Genomic DNA, 26,901 nt, shown 5'->3' with positions numbered 1-26,901 from the left:
TTTGAATGATAAAATATGTCATAACATTTTCTATCTAACATTTGACTGTAGCAACCAATAAAAACACGCTATACTATATTTAATCATCTTCTTTTAGTGTATGGTGGAAGAAATGATTAGCACATTATCGCTGATTAATTCTCATTAATTTATTCTGATCGGAATCGACATTTCGACAGCTGGAAGATGTAGAAAACTTTTTGATCGATTTGGAAACAATCCGATTGTATCCGTAATAATCCATCTAGGGATAAACCGAATAATTCTGATCCGAAAAGTTGTACTGATATATCTATTAATTCGTCTGGATTTTGTTTGTTTCTGCGGCTTGCTATCAGGATCTCAAAAATATTCAATAAAGTTCCACTTTCCAACTCACTATTCACAGCTATGTGTTGTCACGTTTTCAATGAACAGTATAAAGGTGCATTCACATGCAAGTGTCAAACAGCAGAAATAGGAATCAATCAGCGAGGCGATAAGTGCAGTGGCTTAATATTTACTTTATAAAAAATATTTTTTACACTGCCTGTATTGCCTCGCTGATTGATTGTTGCTTCCGCTGTTTGCATCTGAATGCACCTTGAGTATCGGACATTTTGAATCTAGCGATATTTCTTATAGACTTATATTATAATTAGAGACTCTTAAGTAAAGGTCTGGCCACGGAACAAATATGGCGGAAATACTTTGCTTTATATTTCAGAAAGTATATATGAATGACCACAATATTTGGCTCTGTATTGCAGGATATATAGGGGTCATAACCTGATCTAAGGTATTATCCGTGATTACGCGCTATTATCCATAAAGAATTTATTAGTAACAAAAAAAATACCTAATTGTTGTGTGCCTGATTATATTGTAATAATTCAAGTGACAAAGGATTTTCCATGAGAAGTTTCGCCATATTTGTCTGATTCAAGATTGTCCTATCAAATGTATTAGGTGTATTGAAAAGTTCTATCCATCTAGCGACGAGTAGCTATAGCTAGAACTGTCGATAACTCTAATGTCTAAACCAAGCTTAATTTTTTAGTTTTACCATCTGTCAATAAAATTCAGTATATAAAAGTATACATTTGCATCAATAACATTGCTTTTTATCGCATTGAAAATGTTGACATTTGAGCCAAATAAGCATCATTTGCGCGAAATGTTAATCTTTTGCTTCAAATGGAAGAAAACTGCAGCTGAAGCTCATCGAATGCTTGTAGAAGTTTATGATGATAGTACTCCTTCCGATAAAACATGCAGAGAATGGTTTCGACGCTTTAAAAGTGATGATTTTGATGTGGAGGACAAAGAGCGTTCTGGACGGCTAAAAGCATTTGAAGACGAAGAATTGCAGACATTGATGGATGAAGACCCATATCAAACGCAAAAACAATTTGCAGAAACATTAAATTATGCTCAATCTGTTATTTTCGATCGTTTGAAAGCCTTAGGAAAGATCTACAAGGAAGGAAAATGGGTCCCATATGAACTGAAGTCAAGAGACATTGAAAGACGAAAAACCACCTGCGAAATTCTGCTTGCTAGGCAACAAAGAAAGGGATTTTTGCACCGAATTGTGACTGGTGATGAAAAGTGGATCTACTTCGATAACCCCAAACGTCGAAAAATCATTTGCGATCCAGGCCAACCATCGACATCGACGCCAAAGCGGAATATCCACGGAAAGAAGGCAATGCTTTGTATTTGGTGGGATCACAACAGGGTGTAGTGTACCATGAGCTGTTGAAATCTGATCAAACAGTCACAGAGAATCTCTACCGAGAACAAATTATCCGTTTGAGCCGAGCATTGCAAGAAAAACAACCAGAATATGAAACGAGACAGCATAAAGTGATCTTGCTTCACGACAACGTTCGACCTCGCGTCATAAAATTCGTTAAGGAAATGTTAGAAGCACTTCGCTGGCTAAGCCCATGCGGCTTATTCACCAGACTGTGCCCCTTCCGACTATCACTTGTTTCGATCGATGGCACACGCACTTGCAGAGGAACACTTCAATTCTTATGAAGATGTCGAAAAATGGATCTCTGAGTGGATAGCCTCCAAAGATGAGTCATTCTTTCGCCACGGAATTCGTTTACTGCCCGAAAGATGGGAAAAAGTCATCGCTAACGATAGACAATATTTTGATTGATGTACGTTTTCATCTTGTTTCTTAAATATAATCATACTTTTTTGCATAAAAATGGACGGAACTTTCCGATACACCTAATAGTTGAGAGTGACCAGACTCTTACTTGAGGGTCTCTGATTGTAAAATGGTCGTAAAAGTTCATTTTATCCGTCCCTCTCGTTCGATTCATTCTAGATCTAGAGAAATAGATGGAAACTTCACTGCTCGGAAACCATAATAGCAAAAACACATGCACATCGTTACATCATTTCCTAGCTTAGTTAATAAATACCAGTGTATAATTTCGTTTTCATCTGCACCTATTATAGAAATTTTACGATTCCGATCGAAAATTTAAGATTCCGACTGGCGAGTTTCCGACCGCGATTACTAGTACATATATTGCCGCTGCGGTAGCACTTGGCCATACTATGGTAGAAGTATATTAGGTGTGCTCGTTTTCGAACCGATTTTTCGTACCGTTCTGCGCAAAACCAAATGCGGCCATTTTAAACATTTATCTTGCAGTAACTTTGAAGTACGTATTGTGAATATAAATACGTATCAAGTAAAAACGTACAAATAATTTCCGAAAAAAGGAAATTTACATTTTTTTCAATTTCCAAAGGAAGAAACTCAACATAAAGTCATAATGATATAATGACGCAACGCCAACTTCAAATAACCGCAGCAATATAGCGGCTTCTGGATACTGCTTTTCTTATGTTCAAAATGCGCAAGAACATACTTGATGTGCTTCTGCGCTTGCAATCCCTATACGATAAATATATGTGTGACAGCCGCTCTGCCGGAGATCCACGAACATGGCCAAGCACCAATGACCGACTTCTCTCCGTTAGAGATGTCGATCGGTGGGAAATATGTATCGAAATCCAGCGCAATAACTTGAACCAGTTATGCAAGATGTATCAAAAATCTAGAAACAGTCGAAAGAAAAGTATTTTTGAGAAAAATATTTCAGACAAAAATTGTAAAACTTAAATATTCACTGATCACATCCGTTTGACCTTAGGTGGAGTCACCAAAATTAGGTCAGGTTAAATCTATTTTTTTTAATGGAAACGAAATTATATTTGAGCTCTCTATCTTAACAAAAATATATATGAACCTAATGGGCAATTGAGAGCTATTATACAGTTTTTACAAGGAGGGCGCGAATTTGAAATCACCGATATTGAAAAGGCTTATATATGTTAAAGTACTCTAGTAGTAGAGTACTTTGGCAAAGGGATATGACGCAACTTTCAGTCATTTTCGAGAAAAACCGGTTTAAAGTTTACACTGTTCCGTATATACCGCTCGCGTTGAGCCTCTTATCGTGAAAGTGGCATAGCTCAGGCGCTCAGCTGTGGACTACCGATCTGTCGACTCGAGTTCTTGCTTATTACACTTTTTTTTCTAAAAAAATTTTTTTTATTATATTATGTTAAATATGTATTATATTATTGTGTAAAATAAAATTAATTCAATTAACATTTGTTTTTATTTAAAATTTTCACTTTTAACTTTATTTAATATAATTCATTGAACATAATTTTGATTAACAATCTTATTATTTTACATGTTCTATTCAATATAAAATTAATAAAATGCCGCTTTTAATACGTATAATTATTATTTAATACAAGAAATATTTTATTCATCGTAATTTTATTTGGTCCGTAATTTCATCAATGTTAAGTTACTTCCGATCCACTGTTCCGATCCTATTCGTATATTTGTATACCTAATGGCCCCAGGCAACAATTTTCGGCCTCCTTTCCACACTACTTCTCTACTGTAACGTATATCTCTACACAAAGAAATTCGAATCCTATTTGATCTTGTTCTTTAACAAAGGCAGTGAGCGATCACTTCAACGTGAGTTAGTGACGGCATCAGTTGATACTTGAGTTCAGTGAAGATTGCAAGAAGTGATTTTTTTGAAATGTATTTGCGAAATTTATTGTGATAAAAATGGAAAAGGTGGAAAAAGATGCAGGACCTTTGATCAGTCAAGAATTTTCGGATATCGAAGAAAGATCATTTTTGAACGAAAATTTCAAAGGAGAGTTTACGAACGCCTTTTTTGCTGCCAAATCTATTTACGAAGAACGAAATTTGTTAATAAATAAACCTCCTGAAAAAATCAGTTCCGTTTCTTTGGCCATGACAGAAGAAATAAGTAAGGCAACACTAAATGTGTTAAATGAGTGCATTGTGGACGAAGAACTGATTTTGTTCGATGAAAGTGATGAAGAAAATTTTAAGGAGGTATAATTGTTTCTTTTATTGCATAAGCAAATTCGCAAAGGTAACAAGCATCTGATTTACACTATGTCAAATAACGAAATATTTCTATATTTATTTCATTATTTGACATCATGTAAGTCAGATGCTTGTTACCTTTGCGAATTTGCTTATAATAACTTATAAAATAAAAAGACTATTATATTGTACCACGAAATGGACTACAGTCTACATTTTTTTCTCGTTGTGTATTATTGGATTCTTAACAGATTTACTAAGAATTTTCTTATGACTTTGTTAATTCTTGATAGAAATGACTCGCAGCGTATTACACAGAAAGAAAAAATTTTATATTAAGGAATTGTAAGAATATTGTAAGATCATGTACGGATTTTTAATTTAGAACGATGTTTATATTATTGTAAGATTGCATTGAAAATGATTCGATTGGAGTTGAAACGTTTATTTTAATTGTTTTGTATTAATTTTGCTTATTTAAATTAAAATTCTTTTATACGTTATTGGCTCTTTGCCCTTCTTTTATACTATCTTCTCTTATTTAAGATTAAAAGACAAAGAAAACTTGCGGTTTTTTGTGCCTTTGGAACCTGATTTAGCAACTGTAAGAATAGAAGACATTAAATTAATTCTTCCACCACCGCAAGTTAATGGAACTAAAAATCGACGTATTATTTCCCCATTGATATGAGTGCAATTAAGTTACGTTAGAGCATGACCCTTAAATCTCTTTTAATTTTTGATTTATTCGCTTAAGAATTTAAGTTTGTTGTTTATTTTATTCAACAATTGTCATTGCTAATAATTGGTTTCGAGTTAATTTTTGTTTTACTATCAGTTGACGATTAAACAAAAAAAAAACAATAAAGTTGAGAGATTATTTTTCATTATTTATGTTGAATGTTATGTTCATAATTATTTTCTAGGCTGTTGACGAAATCAAAAGCGAATATGTTTATGTTGAAATATTTTTTTTACTATAGTTTTTTTTATTATAGTTTGATTAAATCTGAATAACATATTTCATATTTTATATTATATATTTTCTCAGATTATTATTTATTGTAGTAATTAATTCGCAGTTTAATTAAAGTAATAAAAAAATTATTATTTTTAATAATTTTGATTGTAAGAGATTAAAATAATAAAAACAACTATATATATAATAATTAAGTCGGCTTTTAATATTTATTATTCTAATCCTTATCATCTTATAATTATTTCTTTTCTAAATAAACATTTTAAAATTAATTTTTAATTATCACATTAAATTTTTAATTAATATATTAAAATACATTAAAATATAGTAAATCTAAAATAATCCTTTCCCCTAAAACAATTCATAGTATAAAAAATGTCGTTCATTGTAAAAAATAGCATGGTTCATTATGTGACACCCCTTGTACATAATGAACCATTTCTCATTTTTTAAAATAATCGAAATTGTAACTAAACTGAAGAAATAACTTAAGAGTTATTGTTTACAGTATGTAGTAAACTAAATTCATAAACTGTATGCAAAAAAAATCAGATCTTCATCTCAATAATTGAAAGAAATACGAGCCTCTAAAATTTGATTCATTATTGGATCACTTACCCTACACTAAATAATTTACACAATTAACAAGGGAACTTCCCCAAGTGTCATTTCGATTTCGGGATGAAACTCCGGTTTAGATTTCGCCTTTACGTAAAACATCCATGCTTTGGAAAAAATCTTCGATCTCAATTGTTTTAGAAATATTGTGGTAGAGAGGAATCTTCAAGAGCAAAATCCGCAATATTTTCGATACTATTAATAATAAAATAATGAAATTTGGTATAATATACGTCATGAAGAATGCCTCACGCAATCGCCTCACAGTCGCACGCAGTCAGTTATTGTTCTTTGATACGCTGTTTTCAAGTAGAAATATATTATTGAAAAAGAGCGCATACGGAGTATTTCAACTTATTTATTTATAAGCAAGTAAGAAATAATAGTTTTATAAAAAAAATATGGATCTTTTAAATGTAACAAAAATTTTGAACAGTACCTACTTTATTAGCTTTTACTTACAAAGAGTATATACATTAAAGTATATGTACATTAAAGAAAAATGGCTTTTTCGTTACAGAAGAACAAAGACAGAAATTTGAAAAATATAATTAATAAAAAGTTAAATAAAAACTTTATTAATAATTAATGATAACATGTACCCCATACAGCACATTGAACATTGAAAAAAATGTTGCTGAAATGTTGCAATATTGAATGTTGAAGTGTCAATGTTTTATCATTGCATCTATATTGATTCTTTTACATTGATTGTTAATGTTATTGCAACGTTGAAATAATATTGAATAAATTGAACCACAAATTGAATCTTTATTGATTCTTCTACATTGATTGTTAATGTTGTTGTAATGTTGAAATAATATTGAACAAATTGAACCACAAATTAAATCTTTATTAATTTTTTCACATTAATCGTTAATGTTGCTGCAACGTTGAAACTACATTGAACAAATTAGACGTCAAAATCTATTTTATTTTGTAAAAAAATGAGCAACAATAAAATATCATAAATAGAAAATTTAAATCACTTTAGTTTATCTTTTAACAAAACTCATTTCTAAACGATATATTATACGTTTACGCGAGGCCGCACGTACAGAATGCTCGTGTGATATTATTTGTGTTTGACCAGTCCAATGCGCGACATCGACTCTTCTTACATATCTAAATAACAGTTTTATACATTCAATGTTCGTGGAACATCGAAGTAATTCTCGTACAATGCAGAGGTTAAGCACCTTTGGATTAGATACAAGATTGGATCCGCCTCGTGGAACGCCACCTTGTTGAGGGAGCTCACCTCGTATTATCGCGGTTGAGGCCGCCATCAGCGCTTGCTGGCGGGGCAGCCGGCCGGAGATGCCGATGCGGGGGGATGCTAATAGCGTTCCGTACGGATTCTTCCGTTAAATAAGAGGAGTCTGTACACCTTACTCATAGTTTTGCGAAGGGGGCGAAATGGAAAATCCGTTAAAACCCGAAAAAAAAAATCGTATACCTAATCCAGAGTGGCTTGTAAAATAGCTCCATGTTATAGTAAAGTAATGTCTTCTCATAAGGATCTAGGCATTAAGTCAACAGGGAGTTCCAAAGCCCTCAGTTGTCGGCGCAAGGAAAGAGGCGTCCAGACCTCCTTCGTGTCGGGATTTGCATTGGACTCTAATCCACCGAGCGCCCCGCAAGCCCGGTGGAAGCACAAAGTGCACCTACAAAGATCTCCTCTGGTATCGCGCAGGCCTGGAGGAATCGAGTGTTGCGTCTGCGAAAACCTTCTCGCCGTGTCATCTCAGACAGTCGAAGGGATGGGATATGCGTCTCGGGGATTTGAGCTTATGGCCTCTTACGGTCTACTTCGAAGTGTTCATGAAAAGGCTTCGGTCTTCTCTAGTCAGGCAGAAGATTATCCTCTGGAGCCAGGCTAGTGTCATCAAGATTATCGGTGAAGGAGCCGGTCCAAGCTATCCGGAGATGGTCAGAAGGATATTCCCCTATAAGGAATCCCTTCTTTTACGTCCGTCTCCCGGACGAGGAGAAGTTTATCAGGATCCGCCTGACGATCCTTCGAGATTATAAGGGGGTCCCTGAATTGGACATACCGGTTGCTTACCGGGTCGGCCTTTCGAAGCTACGTTTTCACATGGTCGATCAGTGGGACGAGATGCGGATCCCCGGGATCCCCCCTGTCGGACTTGTGGATTATCTGAAAGCTCTCGCATTTTTCCGATCAGGGGGTGGTATCTCGCCACTAATAGAGGTGTTTCGCGGCAATCCTTCGGTTCCTTCGATAAAAATGGTTGGGGGGAGGGAAGGAGAATGGCGGCGTGGACGTCCACTCCTATCACCGTCTCTGTAGAAACTTCCGATTCCCCGATGGATGTTGCAGCTCTTTTGGAGTTACAAATTCAGCTTATAGTACTTAATGAGAGGTATATAGTATTTGGCGGAAGCCGGTCCCTCTGGTCTAGATAAAGGAAGATCCTCTGCGAGGTCGGACGTCAATGTTATGGACACTCGGTGGTGGGGGTTGCTCGGTAGGAGTCACTCCATCTTGTAGGAGAATTAAACGGGACAGGAACCGACCGCGTCTGGAGGGCTCTGGTCTGCCTTGTGAGGCCTTCGTGAAAGATAACTTGATTGACCGGATCCTCGGTAGGTCCTTGTCGAGTTTTCGGTATCGGCGTCTGGACTCAAACTTCAGCGAGGAGATTTGACAACAGATGTATATACCCTCCATCTTTTTCACGCCGGGGCAGCGGTGTGAGGTGGATGATACCTTGACCAGGTTAGCGAGAATCTCGATGTTGAAGGCCACTGAGGCTGTCAAGACCTGAGTTCAAGGAAGCGGAATATTGCCACTTGATGAGCATGAAAGATGAGCGGCCGCCAGAAGAGCGGCGTTCATCTCGCCTGTGAGGGCATTCTACTTATCCGGGCTACGGCCTTCAAGGGTGACCGTTATCCGCAATGAGCAGGTCGAAGAGTTCCGAAGGGAAAACGCTATGCTCAGGGGTGAGGTGGAGTCACTAACGCCGTGTGGACATTTTTCAGTGGACCAATGACTACCACCGGACCTGGAAAACGGTCTCCCCTTGATCGATCTCTCTTTAGAAATTCAGAGGCCCACTCTTCTCTGGTGGGGAGAATGCCCTTGGACCGTCTGGACCCAAGGACGGGAAAAAAAGGTGCGAGAGCCCCATTGGGCTCACCTGCTTGTCGAGCAAAAAGAATCCTTGGAAGTCGAAGATATCCGAAGAGTCTGAACGGGCGAGACCTGTCTCGCCCATTCTCTTGTCTGGGAATCCGGCGATTCTTACCGGTATCGCCAAGGTGATCTCAACGATTGGCGAGTTGAGAGATCGCCTGGACAGATTGGGGGATTTTACTCTGTCCGAGGAGATTCCTCCTCCAACTCTCCAACTCTCCTAAGAGCCGGAGTTTCACTCGGACGGTAGGACGTCGTAAGGCGGCCTTTGTCCCTCCCAAGGCCAAAGATAGTCCTGCCTCCTATGCGGCGGTTGTCGCTGGGTGCAGGCGTAGTAGCCGCCTTACGAAGGCAGTCTCTGCCGATGGTGGTCGGCGACCCGCTGCGACAGGTCGCTCCCCGGCAGGGGATTGAAACAAGAAAGTCGTTTGGCAAGTCCGCTAAGCGACGGCTGAGGAGGAAGGTCAGGAGATTGAAGATGGCTAATTGCTCCCTCTCTTCTTTCTCCTCCCGGGACTAGGAGATCCCTTTGTCGGGGGTTGTCGGGGTGCCGTTAGGCTCCCTTACGTGGAGAGCGGCCACTGATCTTGGGGTGGGTCGCGCTGCGGCGATGGTGACACCCTCGCAAAGAGACGGCTTGTCTCGAGATCCTCTGCTATTACTATTAATTGGAATTCGGAGGATTACCCGTCTTTTGCCGACCTTATACGTCAGGCGATAACATCATGCGGGGTTGGCGAGATGCGGCCGAGGAGGGGAGTAACCGAGGCCTTCATGTTGAAGGTCTCTGACAAGGATAAGAGTTCCACAGCAGATGCGCTTGCATCCCACATGCGGGACCACTTTATGGACATTTTGCGAGGGCGTGTGAGTTGGCCCGTGTGAAGCGTAGAGCTAAGCGGGTTTGATGACTCCTTCATTTCTGAAGAGGTCCGCGGTACCATCGCGGAAGTCGGCTAGTACACACTGACGTTCGCCTGGGTACTGCTCGGTAAACGCGGCGCGGCCTTGGGTTTATATGGGCCCATCAATGTCCGAGTGGCTCAAATGGGAAAGTTAGCCCTTGGCTAGTTTGCGGCCCGGATAGTGATTCTCAAGGGAAAACCTGCCCGGTACTTCAGATATCTGGTTAAGAGCTGTCTTCTGTGAACAGAACCCGCTGCTACTTCAACTGTAATGAGTCGGCGGGCGTCCCATTGTCCCTCCTGTGAGAGGGAGCGTCCCGTCGGGGGACTGTACTGTGCGAATGTCAGGCCTCCCGTGAGACCTGTGCACATGAAGAAAGATGCCCAAGAGGTCGCGGCCTCTTTGGTGGATAATTTGGCGCGAACTGTAAAGATGTCGCCGGTTTACGAGGAGGGTGCACGCACGCACGCACGCACGCTCGCACGCACGCACGCACGCACGCACGCACGCACGCACGCACGCACGCACACACGCACGCACGCACGCACGCACGACTTAATTCTTCCGAGATCGTTGCGTTTTCTCAAAGATCATACAGGTCCGATCCCTGATCAAAAGGATTAAGTTCCTTGGCCTAAAAGGAGGACCAATGGATGCATTCTCTCAGACTGGATAATAGCGTCTTATATCGACGTTGACCCACATCCATTTAAGTGTTTCTTTGCACTTCAGAGCAATAAGAAAACCATGAGAGCGGTGTCAGTCCTTCCTGAACCCCTTCCAAATTCCTTTTTTTCCGTTTAAATAAAAGAACCCCAGGTCTTGGACGTAACAGTATCATGGTTGACGCAATACTTGTACAGGATAGTATTATATTAATTCTTGAGAATGACTTGAAGTAAGTTGAAATGCGTACAGACATTATACGGACATTATACATCATTTTGTTAGATTAAAAATGGACTTTTAAACATATCCATTGTTATACTTGCGCACCAAGTATTGCGCTGACTCCTACTTCTCCTTACTTCTCTTATCTTTAATTCGTCAAATAAAATTACATACAAGGTGCGTCCCAAAATTTTCCCAACTTTTGAAATAAAACAACAAAATTTACTTTTTTTTTCAAATTCAAATTGTTTATTCAAAGTAGTCCCCGTCGGACTCAATACAACGTTTGGCACGATCTAAAAGCATTTCAAATGAGTGTTTTATGTCGTTCAAAGGCACGTCCTTCAGAATAGTGGTACAAGCCCTTTGGATGTCTTCTACGTCCACATACCGCTTTCCTTTCATGGACAAATGCATTTTGCCGAATAGGTAGAAGTCACAAGGTGCCATATCAGGCGAATACGGGGAATGGTTGATTGTTAAAATGTGATTTTTAGTCAAAAAATCAGTGACAAGTGTCGAACGGTGAGATGGCGCATTATCGTGTAACAAGCGCCAACTTCCTCCTTCGCGATATTCTGGCCGAATACGACGAATGCGGTGCACCAAACGCTTCAAAACGCTTACATAGAATACAGCATTAACTGTTTGGCCTGCTGGAACGAATTCTTTGTGCACAATACCCTTGGAATCATAAAAACTTCGATGGAATTTTCGTTAATTGTCGATTTTGGGCGACCTGTATGTGCGTCGTCATTTATGTCCTCACGACCGTTCTTGAATCGCGTATACCACTCATAAACACTGGCACGGGCTACACAATTATCACCATAAACTTGTTTCATCAAATTATGGGTTTCGGTAAATGTTTTACCAAGTTTAAAACAAAACTTAATATTGGCTCTTTGTTCGAAGTTCATTCTCGTACCGATGTATACAACATACTGACACTTGAGACGCCATAACTTCGTTTCCACTGAACCAAATGTCATGAAATTTTTACTGGAAGTCAGCTAGGGATGTACCTTTCAAACGCGCAATCGAACACACGGATGGCGCCACCCGATCTATCCCTATTGAAAAAGTTGGGAAAATTTTGGGACGCACCTTGTATATAGTATATTAAACGTTTAAAAGATATTTACGAGATACCTAAATGTAGTAGATTCAACGTTTTTTCTACATTTTTTCAACATTTATCAGTTTTTTATATAGTTTTTTTATATAGTTGCGATAATATTGTTTTTATGAAATACGATTTTAATCAGTTGAAGAATAACATTAAAAAAATCGATTTACATTTAATATATAATGTCTATCAGCCGGACATCATAACTGGAAATATGTACAGAATTAGTATACGTTTAATTTGTATTTAGACATCTCGTACCGGAGGAATAACCGAAGGAGTAAGACCTCCGATACATTTGAAACATATACCATATTGAAATATATACCATAATATATACCATACCATACCATCTTATCTTTATTAAGAAGTACCTGTACTTGGCGCCTTTTTTACCTTCTTCCAAAAAGATAAAAAATTTTGCAACAATAAATCATTGCCATTATAATTGAGATTTTATTTTAATTATTACATTTTCTACTGACCTGTGACCTTTTAACTGCAACATACTGCGAGCTGTAGCACCTAAAAGAAACTTCTTTTCCAATTCCTCGTCACCATTTTCTATTCTGAATGGAATATTCATTTTACTACGTACATCTGACTTTACAGGACACACATAAAATCCTTCTGATCCATCAATCACATTATATATTTTGTTACTCTTGTTTCTGGCAGAATTTTGCATACCTTCGACTCCTCCATTCTGTTTGATCCATTCAAATACTAAACCCATCACATAAATTCTAAAATAGTTACCGATATACGAATATTAATGATTGTAAAAGCTTCCATTAAGAAACAAGAATATGTATATAAAAACATTAAATGTTTTGTATCTAGAGAATCAGAATTTGTACTAGAGAAAATTAAAATATATTAAAAAATATATTAAAAATATATTAAAATATATTACAAATTACGATATAAAATCATAAATATAACAAATATAATGATGATAATTGGCTCTTTGAACTATGTTAAAAAATAATCAGGATTGGCAGTAACGCGTCACTTGTAACGCCGTTACTTTGTTGATCGTTACTTTATTATAATAACGATTTGATAATGACATTGTGAATTTTTTATGACGGTAATAGTAACATCAGAGTTGGAAAAATTAATTGTGCGAGAGCGAATCAAAGAGAGAGCGATGACGTGAAATTTTAGAGTGATGCGGCGTTTGTCTAACTGTCTTTCTCGCTATTTCAAATCCGGCTCGAAGGACCAAAAAAATGTGCGAGAGCGCACCGCGCGGAAAGGTTCGAGTGAGAAAACGACACAAGGTTGATATGATACGCGACAGTAAAGAGAACTCCGTTTCTTTGTAATTTAACAAAAGAATTTTCTTTAATATGATCAGTTACAGAGTCAAAAAATATAATTAATTAAATATTAGATTAACAGAATATTGAATGCGGTCACCTTTACCAAATGATATTTTGGTATTGCGGTAATGGAAAATCTCGGCGATTTTCTCGGCACTTCTCGAAAGATTCGTTTTATCGCGATTTCACTAAGCGGTTAGCACGGCGATTTTACGAAGTGAGATTATGACTTTAAGAACTCTAAACGGTGTAAACGGTGTAAACGATGTAAACTATCTAAGCAATCTGCCCTAAGGGACGGCGAGATCGAATCATTTATTACTTTCGGTCTGGGCTTTCTTCTTGGAAGAAATCCAATAAAAATTTGCCACAATCGTAATTATTACGTGGCATTAGGTGTACAAACTTGATTGGCGCTTTGGATTCTTTTCTAACGACGTTCAACGTAACAGTCATGCGCGACAGAAAATCCGTGCGTGGGATTGGTGACAGCGCGTGATGTATTCGTCGGAGCGCGGCGCTCGCGTGCGCGAATTGAATCGTTCTAGAACTTTCGATTGTCCGTTGCCGGTAACGACAACTTGTTTGCGTGTAACGAATTGTTTTTAAAAAGAACAAAGAACGACGAATTCGATGATTTTAACGAGGATTAAGATCATGCTCGAGATGAAATCACGAGCTCAATTTATGCATGCGTTCAATGACAATTAATGTCGGTCGACTGAAAGAATTCTTGCTTTTCTTTCGAATTACCGATCTCAAACACAATCGTTACTTACGTATGGGTTGAAAAAGTCATTTGTTATTGAAAAAAAAAAATTCCTTTTTCCATTCATTTATAACGCGTTAGTTTTTTACTTGCGTTATTTGTGACGAGTAATGTTACGCGTTACTCGTTACTTATTACTTTTTTTAATAAATAACGCGTAATGATGACAAATTATTTTTCAAAGTGAGTTTCTAACTTTAACTTAACCTTAACGTTTAGTTAGTTTGTGTTAAGGTTTAAACACAACAGGCATAGGCAATAGGCACAGGCAACAGGGAATAACAAGCCGTCCAATCAGAGCTCTGATGTGTAAATTCGATATTATATCCCAGAGTTCTGATTGGATGACTCGTTATTCCCTTTTGCCTGTGCCTATTACCTACGCCTATTGTGTTTAAGCCTTTACCGTCATAAAAAATTACAACATCGTCATCAAATTGTTTACTATACAAAGTAACGACAAAGTAACTGAAAAGTAACGCCTGAAAATAATAAATATTAAAGGGGTATATAGACCAAAACGCAGGAGATAGTAGTACATCATAGATGCGATCAGTGATGCGTGGAAATTATTCTCACACAAGATGTTTGTGCGCATGCGTATTGCCGATACGATGTGAAAGCAGCCAATACGAAACTGTAACGGCAGCTTACGCACGAACATTCCCGTGTAAGAATAATTCCCACAACAGCGCATCATTGGATGCGATACCTATTTATCAATATTTAAAATATACGTATGTAGACGTTTCGACGCTATCCAATGTTATCCAATCATCATCATCAGTGCAATAGAATTGCCTAGATATTAAACGATAATATTCGAAAAAGTTAAATTAATGTTCTTTATGGATCTTTGAAAAATTAACCATTATATATACTTAAATTTTTCAACATGATTGCGTCAAATCTTCTTCTATAAAAACCAAGTTGGCTGAATGTATGTACATAATTTTCATTTTCTTGTATGTATCAAGTTGTAATGTGACCCTCATATTAAATATTACGTTATCTTTTAATCCTGATTGTTTTAATTATGATTGTTATGCAGAAATCACAAATTCTGTACAGAAAATAAAAATAAGAATTTGGTTAACATCAATATTAAATAATTGCTGTCCACAACATTTTATTTTTATCACTGTTACGTCCGTATAAATTTCTTTCTTTCCCCCCCTCTCTCATTTTGCGTTATATTTGCTTTTGTTAATTAGTTTCACATCGCCTATATAAAATATTCTAGTTCAAACATTTACGTGAATATTTCAAGCGAAAACTTATTCGGATAGTAGTACTGCTCTCTATCACGCCGGTATGGCGTAACACGTGCGTCAATCAATTGGCGTCAATCAATTGGCTAGCGCGAGCTATCAAGTCACTTGCGTGCCATGTGCCGATGCGTGTGATGCCGAACGAAATTCCTCGAGATAACTCTATCCGGAGATGAGGAAATTGTTCGCACGAGCCGACACCCTTATCGCATTGTAATCCTACATAAAAATCACTAAAAATTAAAACGTATGAAAAGAAGAGCATAACAAATCATCGCACAAGATGTTGTTTGTGATATTTAATTATCACATTACATTAATAAAACATTAGACGTTTCGGCCACAATCTGGCCATCTTCAGTAAATTCACAATATTCTTAAAACGCAGAATTACATATTGTTACGTCCTACAGACGCCACGATTTTTTTCTTCGCCGCGACTATGGTTGGCGTCTACAAGACCCGAGCGGCCCCTTCTGATAATGAACTGACAGAATTGAAAAAAGGACCGGACAGGCGCCGCGAAAACTCGTAAATGTCAATCAACCTGGAAAGAATAATAACCTTAATGTAGGCCCGAAAAGAGACAAGATTAGACAAAGACATTATAAATGTACCGAAGTCACGCAATAATAAAAATCTAGGCTTTATCATCCGAGACTGACTAACAATTTTATCTTAGAAAACAGGCGCCATGTCGCACTTAAAAAACCGTAAACGCATAGAATAACTGACAACAGGAGCGTTATCTGAAACCAGACTCGCAACTGACAATGGTAGCATGGTAACCATCTGTTTATCTAGCCATATTTTCCACGAGAATAACAGAATTCATCCGTCTCGGAGCAATCTTGGCTCTTTAAGGAAAACCATAAATCACTTTCTCTTCTTCTCGAAACTACTCTATGTACTTTAGATCAACAACGATAGAACGTTATAAAAATCGTAAATCCCGAGTGACATTGCAATTAACTTAGCATCCTAGACAAAGGGCTCAACACCCTTTTTTCGGGATATAAATAGAGGTCCCGCGGAAGCATAGTACGAAATCCTGAAGCACCCGATTCACGTCAGTACAGAATTTTAAACCATTCAGTCCACGTGGAGTTCGCGCTCAGTTACTCATTGTCTCGGACAGTCCGAAAATTATTATAACTCGCGCTAATCACGCCAGTTCGCGATCCCGTCCGAGTGCGAACTTGTAATCAAATCGCAACTGAAGTTAGCCATACGCCACGGCGACTTCAGACGCTCTTCGCTGACGACGGATCTCCTTGGCCACTCGCCTAGAACCTACCCGATATCTTGGGGACAGCTACCAAGTAAGCCATAATTATTTACAATCCACCCCCGCGTTTCCCATGGAAAAACACATTCATTGTACACACACTCTCTCTCTCTCTCTCTCACGCACGCACGCACGCACGCACGCACGCACGCACGCATTCATTCACAAGATAGTATATATTTTTTCTATAGATAGTATATATTTTTTCTATAGATATAATAGTATATATTTTTTATGTAAAGAGAAATTATAATGTACAAAACCCTTTGTTTATTATTTTATTAATAAATGTAATCTAAGGTATTTCCCTGTCTTTTATTAATATCACCTCTCGCATTCACTTCCCTTGAATACCTGAGATCGCACGAGATCCAGTCCCGGGTCAAAGGGATTAAGTTCCTTGACCGAAAAAGTAGGACATTCGCACTGTCCAGTGGAACAGGTGTCATAGCGTCCCTTCGGACGTTGACCCACATTCCAGGACTTAAAAGGTGCGTACGACTCACAGATGTTCGCCTCCGCGCGTATATCTGTGAGGTTGAGTCTGACTGTCCTTCCATACTCTCCCCATTCTCCCTCATTGTCTCCTTGACCAAATTTTCAAGGAAGGTTTGGACGTAACAATATAGCTGACAATTAAATTCAATCGTCGTGTGATATTATTATATATAAATGTGTTCTTTCACCATGTGAAGGTGCCTCGCACAATAATGTTACACCGCCAATTGTCATATTACGAAAAGTGTAGAACGAGAATTTCCAGATTCTAATTTAACAAATTTACGTATCATTGATATCTTCTAATCGAAATGTGTGAGAATAGAATCGTTACCTGTTTTACAGCAAAAAAATAATCATGAATCTCAAGTACATCCTTTGCACAGATGGCAATTTGTCGTGACATTGTGTGTGACATTATTTGTCATATCATATATATTATCACTATTTATATATATAATATAATATAAGTCAAAAGTTTAGAAAATTCTAGAATTATTTATTGAGTGTGAGAGAGATCTTTCTTAAGAAGAGGCAAATAAACATAAAAGGCAAACCTTCAGTGTCACTTTGCTTATTGATATCACTTATTTGGCATTTAATGTATATCATTTCAGAAATTCTTCTTTTCATTAATGATTGTTCTGTGCCTAAAATTCTTATGTTATCCCAATCCAATTCATGCATCTCATTTAACTAGTGACGTGAAACCACTGACATCTCAGAGGTGGATCTTCTTATGTCAGCCTTATGTTCTTTTATTTGACTTTTTAATTTCCTTTTTCTTCATGTCATGAAAGGCTTAGATTCACAGTTGACTTTGGCGATGAAAACATAAATTTTTTAGACTAATGAGACAAGAAGGAAGAATTATCTCCGATATTTATAAAAAATTACTAATTCAGGGAGATATTTAAATTATTTTTTTAATCATCCGTTAGTACATAAAAGGGGTGTAATCATCGGGCAATTAGATAGAATTTTGCTTTTATCCCATCCAAAATTTCAGGAAAAAACATCTCTGATTTAATTCACACTCTTTTAATAAATAATTATCCTCTTAAATTCATCTTTTCAACAATAAAAAATAGAATCTTAACTTAAAGTAGAACTAATTTAGATAAAAATCATGAGGACAACAATAACGAAAGCGATTCTAATTCTAATTCAAAGAAAAAATTTTTCATATTTAGGCAAAGTATCGGAAAAATTCAAAAAATTTTCACATATTCATGGCTTTAATATCGCTTATAAACCCATAAATAAAATGAATAGATTTATAAAAACTGGAAAAGATCCTTTGCGTAAAGAGGACCATTGTGGAGTAGTCTACAAAATAAATTGTTTAAATTGTGATTCTTCTTATGTTGGCCAAACAAAAAGGAAATTAAAAAGTCGAAAGAATAAAAGAACATAAGGCTGACATAAAAAGATGCATCTCTGAAATGTCAGTGGTTTCACTAGTTGAATGAGATGCATGAATTTGATTGAGATAACATAAGAATTTTAGACACAGAACAATCATTAATGAAAAAAAGAATTTCTGAAATGATATACATTAAATACAAATAAATGGTATCAATAAGCAAAGTGACACTGAAGGTTTGCCTGATGTTTATCTGCCTCTTCTTAAGAAAGATCTCTCTCACACTCAATAAATAATTCTAGAATTTTCTAAACTTTTGACTTATAAATATAAATAGTGATAACATATATGATATGACAAATAATAACACAATGTCACGACAAATTTCCATCTGTGTAAAGGATGTACTTGAGATTCATCATTTTTTTGCGATTTTTTAACGATTGTGCTTGGCACAACCAATATTTCTATGGAAAGCTCAATATCCTTTGGCAATTTTCAGAAAACCTCCCTTTCCTCCCAAGTGCCAACAACTTACGCCTATATAAATGCAAAAATCGAGCAGATCAGATTATTCTTCGATCCAGTATAGATTATTCTTAACTTTTGGAAGACCAGAGGTCCCTTTAATGATTCGGTAATGACGCTATTTTTTTTTGCTGCTTAATTTCATGATATTGACAAAAAAGTTTTAGTCCTTAAAATAAAAAACATGCAAGTCCTCTGAAGGTTAATTCAATCTGAATCCGGAGCGGGACACGTCGAGCTTAGAATATCTAAAATAATATAATAATTCTTGAAAAAGAATATGTATCTCAGTTTTCTCTCATTCTGTTTTTTCTCCTACACCCCAAATAGGCTGATCGCGTTTGTAGAAGCTGCTCAATTCTTCCCCTTCGCCTGGGCTGACCGCGCTTATAGAAACTGCTCAGTTTTTCCATCTATATATTATCCTCCAGTCAATTTACGTTGACTTTTCATTTAAATATTTGCAAATGGCCGTCTTGCGTCAGACCCTGAAGATCCTCTTCGCGGAAAGAATCTTTGCGATAATCCCATCAGATTTCCAATATTCTCGTATAGTAGGACGGTAACCTGAGTTCTGGCAGGATACGTTGTAAATAATAAAAATTGTATTTATTATATAATAGTAAAATATTATATTTAGCGCCCTAATTACTTTTCTTTCGATCCACTCTCTTCTCTTCTCCTTTGATACGAAATGGCTTGAATTGTTCGGATCTATTGTAAATTTTCTTACTTCTTCTTCTTCAAGTGCCATACACTATCTCAGCGCGTAGGTGCCTCCCTCTCATATACCTTTGCGCACACACTAATCATACATGGGGAACGTATATAGGGACTTACAGTTTAAACACCGATTTCGGACGGCAATTTTTAGTAGAGAGGTTTCTTGGGCAAATATAGCACTCAATGGTTTGCCATTGCCTTTCAGGAAGAGCTACGTGTATAAAAATTGTTCGATTCTGCCGGAGATCTCAAACCCAGGATCTCTAGAATATCAGACCAGTGCGCTGTCTGTTATACTACATTTGCACTCAAATTTCTTTACTAAATGAACGTAAATTTCTTGAATTAACTACTGTTTCGATCTCAGAAGAATGAATGCTAAAAGTCGAGTCAAATACTTTACATTCTGATAAATTAGACAATAATTGTATTTAGACATCATCATCTTAATCTTCATAAAGATATCAAAATTCAATATAAAAGAGTTCGAATGATTAATATTAATTCTCAGCAAATTCTATTCAATTAAATACTCTTTAAGAATTTTGTAGTATGCGACACATCGGCGATTGCAGTCTCACGATTTGTTCGCTCGGCCTGAGATTCGTCACCATATTGATTGTACCTCTATTCTAATAAACAATCCACACTTTCAATCCCAATCACGCCGTACCGTCTACCTTTCCACTCCTTACACGGTAACGACGCAGCAGACATATAATAACTTAATTCCAATTTTCGCATATAATTAAAAATGTTACACCGCCGGTTGTAACTATTAATAATTGAATAAAAAATCATTCAAGGATAGCTCTTAAAAGTGGTTCCAGACGTAAGTCAAACAATGTTGTTCCAAGAAGTTTCATGATTCTATACGTTAAAAATGTCTTTGAAAAGTTTAAAACTGTAACAGATAATTTTGGTTTTCATCTGACGTATAGACCAATAAATTCGCTTAATACTTTCATAAAAACAGGAAAAGGTCTCTTAAATACAATGAATAAATGTGACGTGTATAAGATTAACTGCCAAGACTGTGAAGCGATTTACATTGGACAAACGAAAAGGCAATGAATTACAAGAATAAAAAAACTCTTATTAATACAATAGATCTACTGACAAATTATCTGTTATTTCTTACCATCAAATAAATCATTGAATGAATAAATCATAATTTTAAATAAGAAGACATGGAACCTTCTTGCTATAAGAGGATGATTTCTGATTAAAAAAACAGGGTAATTATTGCGAAAAGGTTAAACTTCGTCTATGATCTTGATATATATAATCAAGATCATGACCTTGAGTAACCTCCAACAAGTTTTAGCCGGTCGCCATTTGTTAAAAAGTTATTAACAAAGTAGTTTTAAAAAATAACGTCTCTTTTCTACATAGAAAAAAAATTACTTTAAAATAGATTTCCTGCTAAAAACAAAAATTTTTTTTCAAAACTTGTTTTCTCATCATTTTTATTATTATTATATATGTATAGTAGTGCATAGGGGCATACGACTTTATACGCGAAGCGACTTTCACTCCCCCCCCCCCCCTCCCTTCCTGCTTGGGCACGTACGAATTTCACCGGAAGAGACTCCCACCCTACTTTCCTCCTTCTTCCCTATCTAGGGGCACATGATTTTCCACGCGAAGCGGTGCATTTTATGTAAATGGGATGGAAGTCGTGCGCCCCTAAGCAAGGGGGGAGGTGGAGTGAGAGTCGCTTCGCGTGAAAGTCGTGCGCCTTTAAGTAGAAGGTGGGGTGAAAGTCGCTTCACATGGAAGTAGTACGCTTCCAAGGAGTGTATTCGGAAATCCTCTCCGAGTAAAAATATTACTGCCGTTCGAAAATTGACTCGAGTCTTGCAAAATTGACATACTACATGAGAAATATCGAGTAAAATCACTAGGTCGTATTCTAGAGTAGCTTTTTCAACCTTTGAATTTTCAGAGATTTAGAGTAAATCCGCCTCATCACTTTAGCGTGAATATAGGTAAAAGTGGACACAAAATAGAACAAAATAAAACTAACGTAACATCTCTCATTGATCCAATTATAGTGCGTCATGTTTCTTATCGTTTGGAAAACAGAGACTTAATTATTTAGATATTCTTCTATTAATCGATCAATTTGGTAAGTACAAATTTTTTATTTTCTATGATTATTCTGAACATTAGATTATATTTTCCTACATATTTAAATACATTTGAATTTAGAAAGAAAAATATTAAAAAGAGACCGATTTCTGCAAAAAAGGTGAAATAAATAAAAAGAATAGCTATTACTATAGAAAATAATATTTTATTTCGGCAAACTAGATTCCGACATTGTTACCTTAAAATCTTGCTCTATACGTTCGTAAAATCATTGAACATAGTGCTACTCTATTGACTTTTTGAGTTTGCTCATACTCTACCCTACTTTATCCTACGAGTAGATTTCCAAATGCACCCTCATCAGAACGTTGAAAAAATATTGCTGAGATGTTGCAATGTTGAATATAATAATGAATATTGAAGTGTCAATGTTTTATTAATGTTGTATTTATATTAATTCTTCCACATTGATTATTAATGTTGCTGCAACGTTGAAACAATATTGAATAAATTATATATCGAAACCTATTTTATTTTGTAAAAAAATGAACAAAAATAAAATGTCATAGACATGTAAATAGAAAATTTAAATCACTTAAATTAATCTTTTAACGAAATTCATTTTTAAACGATATAGTCTGATAAAAAAATAAGCGAACTTTTTGAATTACTTGGCAACGGATCCTAGCGACGTACGATTTGCAGCACTACAATACAATCGCTATAATCTTCCGAGTAACTGGTTTTTTAAAAATTGTTTATATCTCGTTTAGTTCCAGAGTTATTGCTATTTGAGTGCAAGGTCATCGGCAAGATTTAATCTTCTCGCAATAATTACTAAAAACAGAAGTAAGGCCTTATTAAACAAAGTGATACAGACAAACTACTTGAGATTTACACTTCTTCTTTAACTTCCCTTTCCACTGATTTTTCTCCTAATCTTTCCCGCATTTATTCTCTCCTATCTTAATGGATTGACGTGTCCTCCGACAATTTAAAGTAACAATTAAATAGAATAAGAATGGTTGACGATATGCATGAGCAGTAATAATTGTTGGTTTACATTCAAGAATCGTTGCAGCATGATTTTTACACAGGTAATAAGGAATATTTTTATTTTATTAACAGATTAATGTTTTTTTTAATATCATTATATATTTTTCATATATTTAATCCTAATATGAACCACATTTTTATTTTAATGAGAAATTTTTAATTTTAACGAATATACCAAATTATTATGGATCTATTCTTATTTTTTGTGCAGAATTTGTGACTTCTGTGTAACATTAAGACAGTCGAGTCTGAAAAGTAACGTAATATTTAATATGAGGGTCACATTACAATTTAACACATAAAAAATGAAAATTATGTACATGCATTCAGGACGCCAATTTGGTTTTTATAAAAGAAGGTTTGACGCAATTATATTGAAGAATTTAAGCGTACACAGTAGTTAATTTTTCAAAGATCCGTAAAGAATGTTAATTTAACTTTTTCGAATATTATCGTTTAATAACCAAGCAATTCTGTTGTACTGATGATAGATAATCGAAATATCTACATATTTCATTTTATTTATTCCTACAATGAATAAAATTTTACAATTGGAGAATTAGTAATTACAAAAATTGAGTGTATAAGTGATGTATGAAATACACAAAATGGGCTCCATAAGACTTCACCAAAATCTATTGCACTAACGCCTATCAGAAAAGAAAGCAGTAAATTATAATTCTATCCATATAGAAGGATTGCAAAATGATTGCAGATATATTGCAATGTTGTAATATTGCAAATAGACTGTGCAATGTATTTACAACACTGTTACAATATCATATTATAGCATCATGAAAATGTCCGCCTTTAGCAAGATTGCGCGTAATATCGTAGTAATGTTGCAGCACAATGTATTTGTAACTACAGGGTGGGCCATCTATTGGTACGTTTTTGAATTTCGTCGTATGGCAACACCGAACGAGCTACAGACCCGAAATTTTGACAGTTTATTAGTCATACCGTCCGCGGCACGAAACAACATGTTTTCTCTTGAAGAGCGTTTTGAAATTTTAAAAACTTATTTTCAAAGTCAGTGCTGTGTCGCCGAAACTGTACGAATTTTGAAAAGAAATATGGGTCGTGATAGAGCACCCACCGAAGGAGCTATACGCAAATTGGTGAGGAAGGTTCGTGAGAAAGGGATGTTAGTGGATGACATTATATTACGACTGTTTTGAGTGAAATTGGCGCCGAGGTAGTCCAAAATGTCATTAATAATTGGGGTGACCGAATGGCATACTGTAAGGCCAGTAGAGGGAGCCACATGAACGAAATCGTTTTTCATTCTTGACGCGGATACTTTTAGCTTCACAACAAAAAAAAAATTAATAAAAAATATCAATGTATGCTCATTTGATCGCATTTTTAAAAACGTACCAATAGATGGCCCACCCTGTATTATTAAAAATAATTCTTTTATTATTATTGAATATAATTTGAAATATAATTGTGTAATGTGATATAAATAAAAAAAAGTGCAGAAAAAGAACTAAACAATATATACTTTACATTATATATAATTCTATACATAATTTTATATATTATAATTATTATATTTTATACTTAATTGCAAATTTTATATGCAGATATATATATTTTTTAAAGTTTACGTATATGGACATATACAGAGTGTTTCAAAAATAGTTGGCCAAACTTTAAGAGCATATTCCACTCATTGTAAGGATGAAAAAAGTCATATAAATATGGATTCAGAAACGCTTTCTTTCCAAGTTGTTGTACCGCTCGGGATGCAAAGGTACCGCTCCGAGCACTGTTTATAGAATTTATGGGTCAACCCCCCCCCCCCCCCGTTAACCAGTCATACTGTCAAAATACGACGTGCCGCTCATGGCGTGGCGGAATTATAGATTGGACGACATGGCGGAGTTTGGTAAGGGCTCGAAGTCCTCGAATTAATATAGGCCAGCGTTCGTGTAAGAAGTTTTATTGTCACTTAGTGCTTGTCACTCGATGTGTTACAATCTTACGACGTCTCGCAGTAGCGCTCGCAGTAACGGAGATTTTCATAGCAGTCTTATTGACTTTTCGGAACGGCCCCAAGATGCTCGAGGCTTACGTTTTTATATATACAAATTAGGCCGAATTAATGCGTGGTTGTATTTTAAAGTAAAGTATGTCATCGGTTTTGAAATCAAAAGTAGGTGACTTGATTAGTGATGCTTTAACTGCTGGTCTGCAGGAAATCTGCAGACGTAGATTTTGGGTATGACCTATTTGGGTCATAACAAAGTTATAAATATTTTATTTTATACTTATATCTATTTTTTATTTTATACTTATATCTATATTTTCATTACAGAAATTGCTGGAAATGATTTCTTTCCGCATTATGCATGCTTCGGAGAACTTTCACAGTAACAACAGGAGTATCATACATATGGTACAAGAATATCAATTGTATTACCGCTGCGTGTGAAAAAATACGAAATATTCCTAGAATTTTTGAACGTCTTCGACAATCCATGCGACGTCGATGCGAAGCATGCATCGATGCGGAAAGAAATCATTTCTAGCCATTTCTTTAATGAAAATGTAGATACAAGTATAAAATAAAATATAGATATAAATATAAAATAAAATATAGATATAAGTATAAAATAAAATATAGATATAGGGGAGAGGTCAGTTGAATATAGGGGTAAATAGAATAATCAAGGCTACATTGAAAACACGCGAGATATGCGTAAACGTGTCTGAGCACACAGCAGCGACTGCCACTAAGTCTGCTGTAACATCTTATTGCGAACACATCTATGATAGAAGTTATGCCACAATTTAAAAAAATCATACACCTAAGTAAATATTTTTTATATAAAAATATAATTTTTATAAATTTTATAAAAATTTATCATTACTATCGTATATGATTGTCTGAGATATTTGATTTCTACTTAGATAGTAAGATAGTAGTTCTTACTTAATAAAGTCCAACAGATTTTTTTGTTTATGTGTTTCTGTTATCGTATATTATTAATGTTTTTAAAAAATGAATGGATGGGGATAATAGACTAATCACAACATGGAACTGTATGACTCATTTAGTGACGATTCTTATAATACTTACTCAAAGATTTTCTTCAGTGGTAAATGTTATAAGTTTAGTTCCATCATATCCAATCCCGAAAACTAGGCTTATTCGACGTGTTTTTGCACGAAATGAACAAATTTTGCAGAAGTATTGTTTGCTCTGCGAAGCGAATGTTTGTGTAATAAAATATATTTTAAAATAATAAAATATATTTAAAAAAAATAAAATATATTTTTATAAAAGTTTTATTAATATGTAGCCAAAGATGTAGCTTAAAATACATTAATTTTTATTTTAATAATCTTAGTCGAATTACTCCGGTCCCGGAGCTAGTTGAATCAGATGGAATACATTAGAAAAATGCATTTTTTTCATATTAGTTATCAGTTTCCCCTTATTATTAATATATTATTAGATAGTCAAATGTATGTAGTAACTGATGTAGAATTCATTTTTTCGATAAGTCTCTTAATTTTGTCTATAAAAATTCGAAATTGAAAAATGAATCTATTAGTCCCGGTTTCCCCTAAGTATAAAATAAAATATAGGTATAAGTATAAAATAAAAAATGTTTATAACTTGGAAAAGAAGTGTTTCCAAACCCATGTTTGTGATTTTTTCATCCCTACAATAAGTGGAATATGTTCTTAAAGTTTGGCCAACTGTTTCTGAAATACTCTGGATACATATATATAATATTTTACTTTTTCGCAAATATATATTTTACACTTTATGCAGGTACGCCTATTTTATACATATTCTTAACTAGTAAAATGGAAACTCCAATGTTAGCGTAGTCGAAGAGGATAATTATAAGAAGTTAAGATATCAAGAGCTAAGCGG

At 35.7% G+C, this 26,901-nt stretch overlaps 1 protein-coding gene across 2 annotated transcripts in view; it reads right to left on the bottom strand.

The window, feature by feature from the left end:
- Window positions 1-26,901, bottom strand: part of LOC105143685 (phosphoserine aminotransferase) — a 202,445-nt gene that overhangs the window by 11,359 nt on the left and 164,185 nt on the right. For both annotated transcript variants that reach the window (XM_087404021.1, XM_087404020.1), the window contains one exon: window positions 12,571-12,831. In XM_087404021.1, coding sequence (XP_087260147.1) covers window positions 12,571-12,831 — 261 coding nt within the window. The remainder of the gene's footprint in view (window positions 1-12,570; window positions 12,832-26,901) is intronic.

This window comes from Acromyrmex echinatior, chromosome 3 (assembly GCF_024713525.1).
Source record: "Acromyrmex echinatior isolate Ae372 chromosome 3, ASM2471352v2, whole genome shotgun sequence".
Taxonomy (NCBI): Eukaryota; Metazoa; Arthropoda; class Insecta; order Hymenoptera; family Formicidae; genus Acromyrmex; species Acromyrmex echinatior.
Note: the sequence above shows the minus strand (reverse complement) of the source record. Positions and strands in the feature narration are given on the sequence as shown.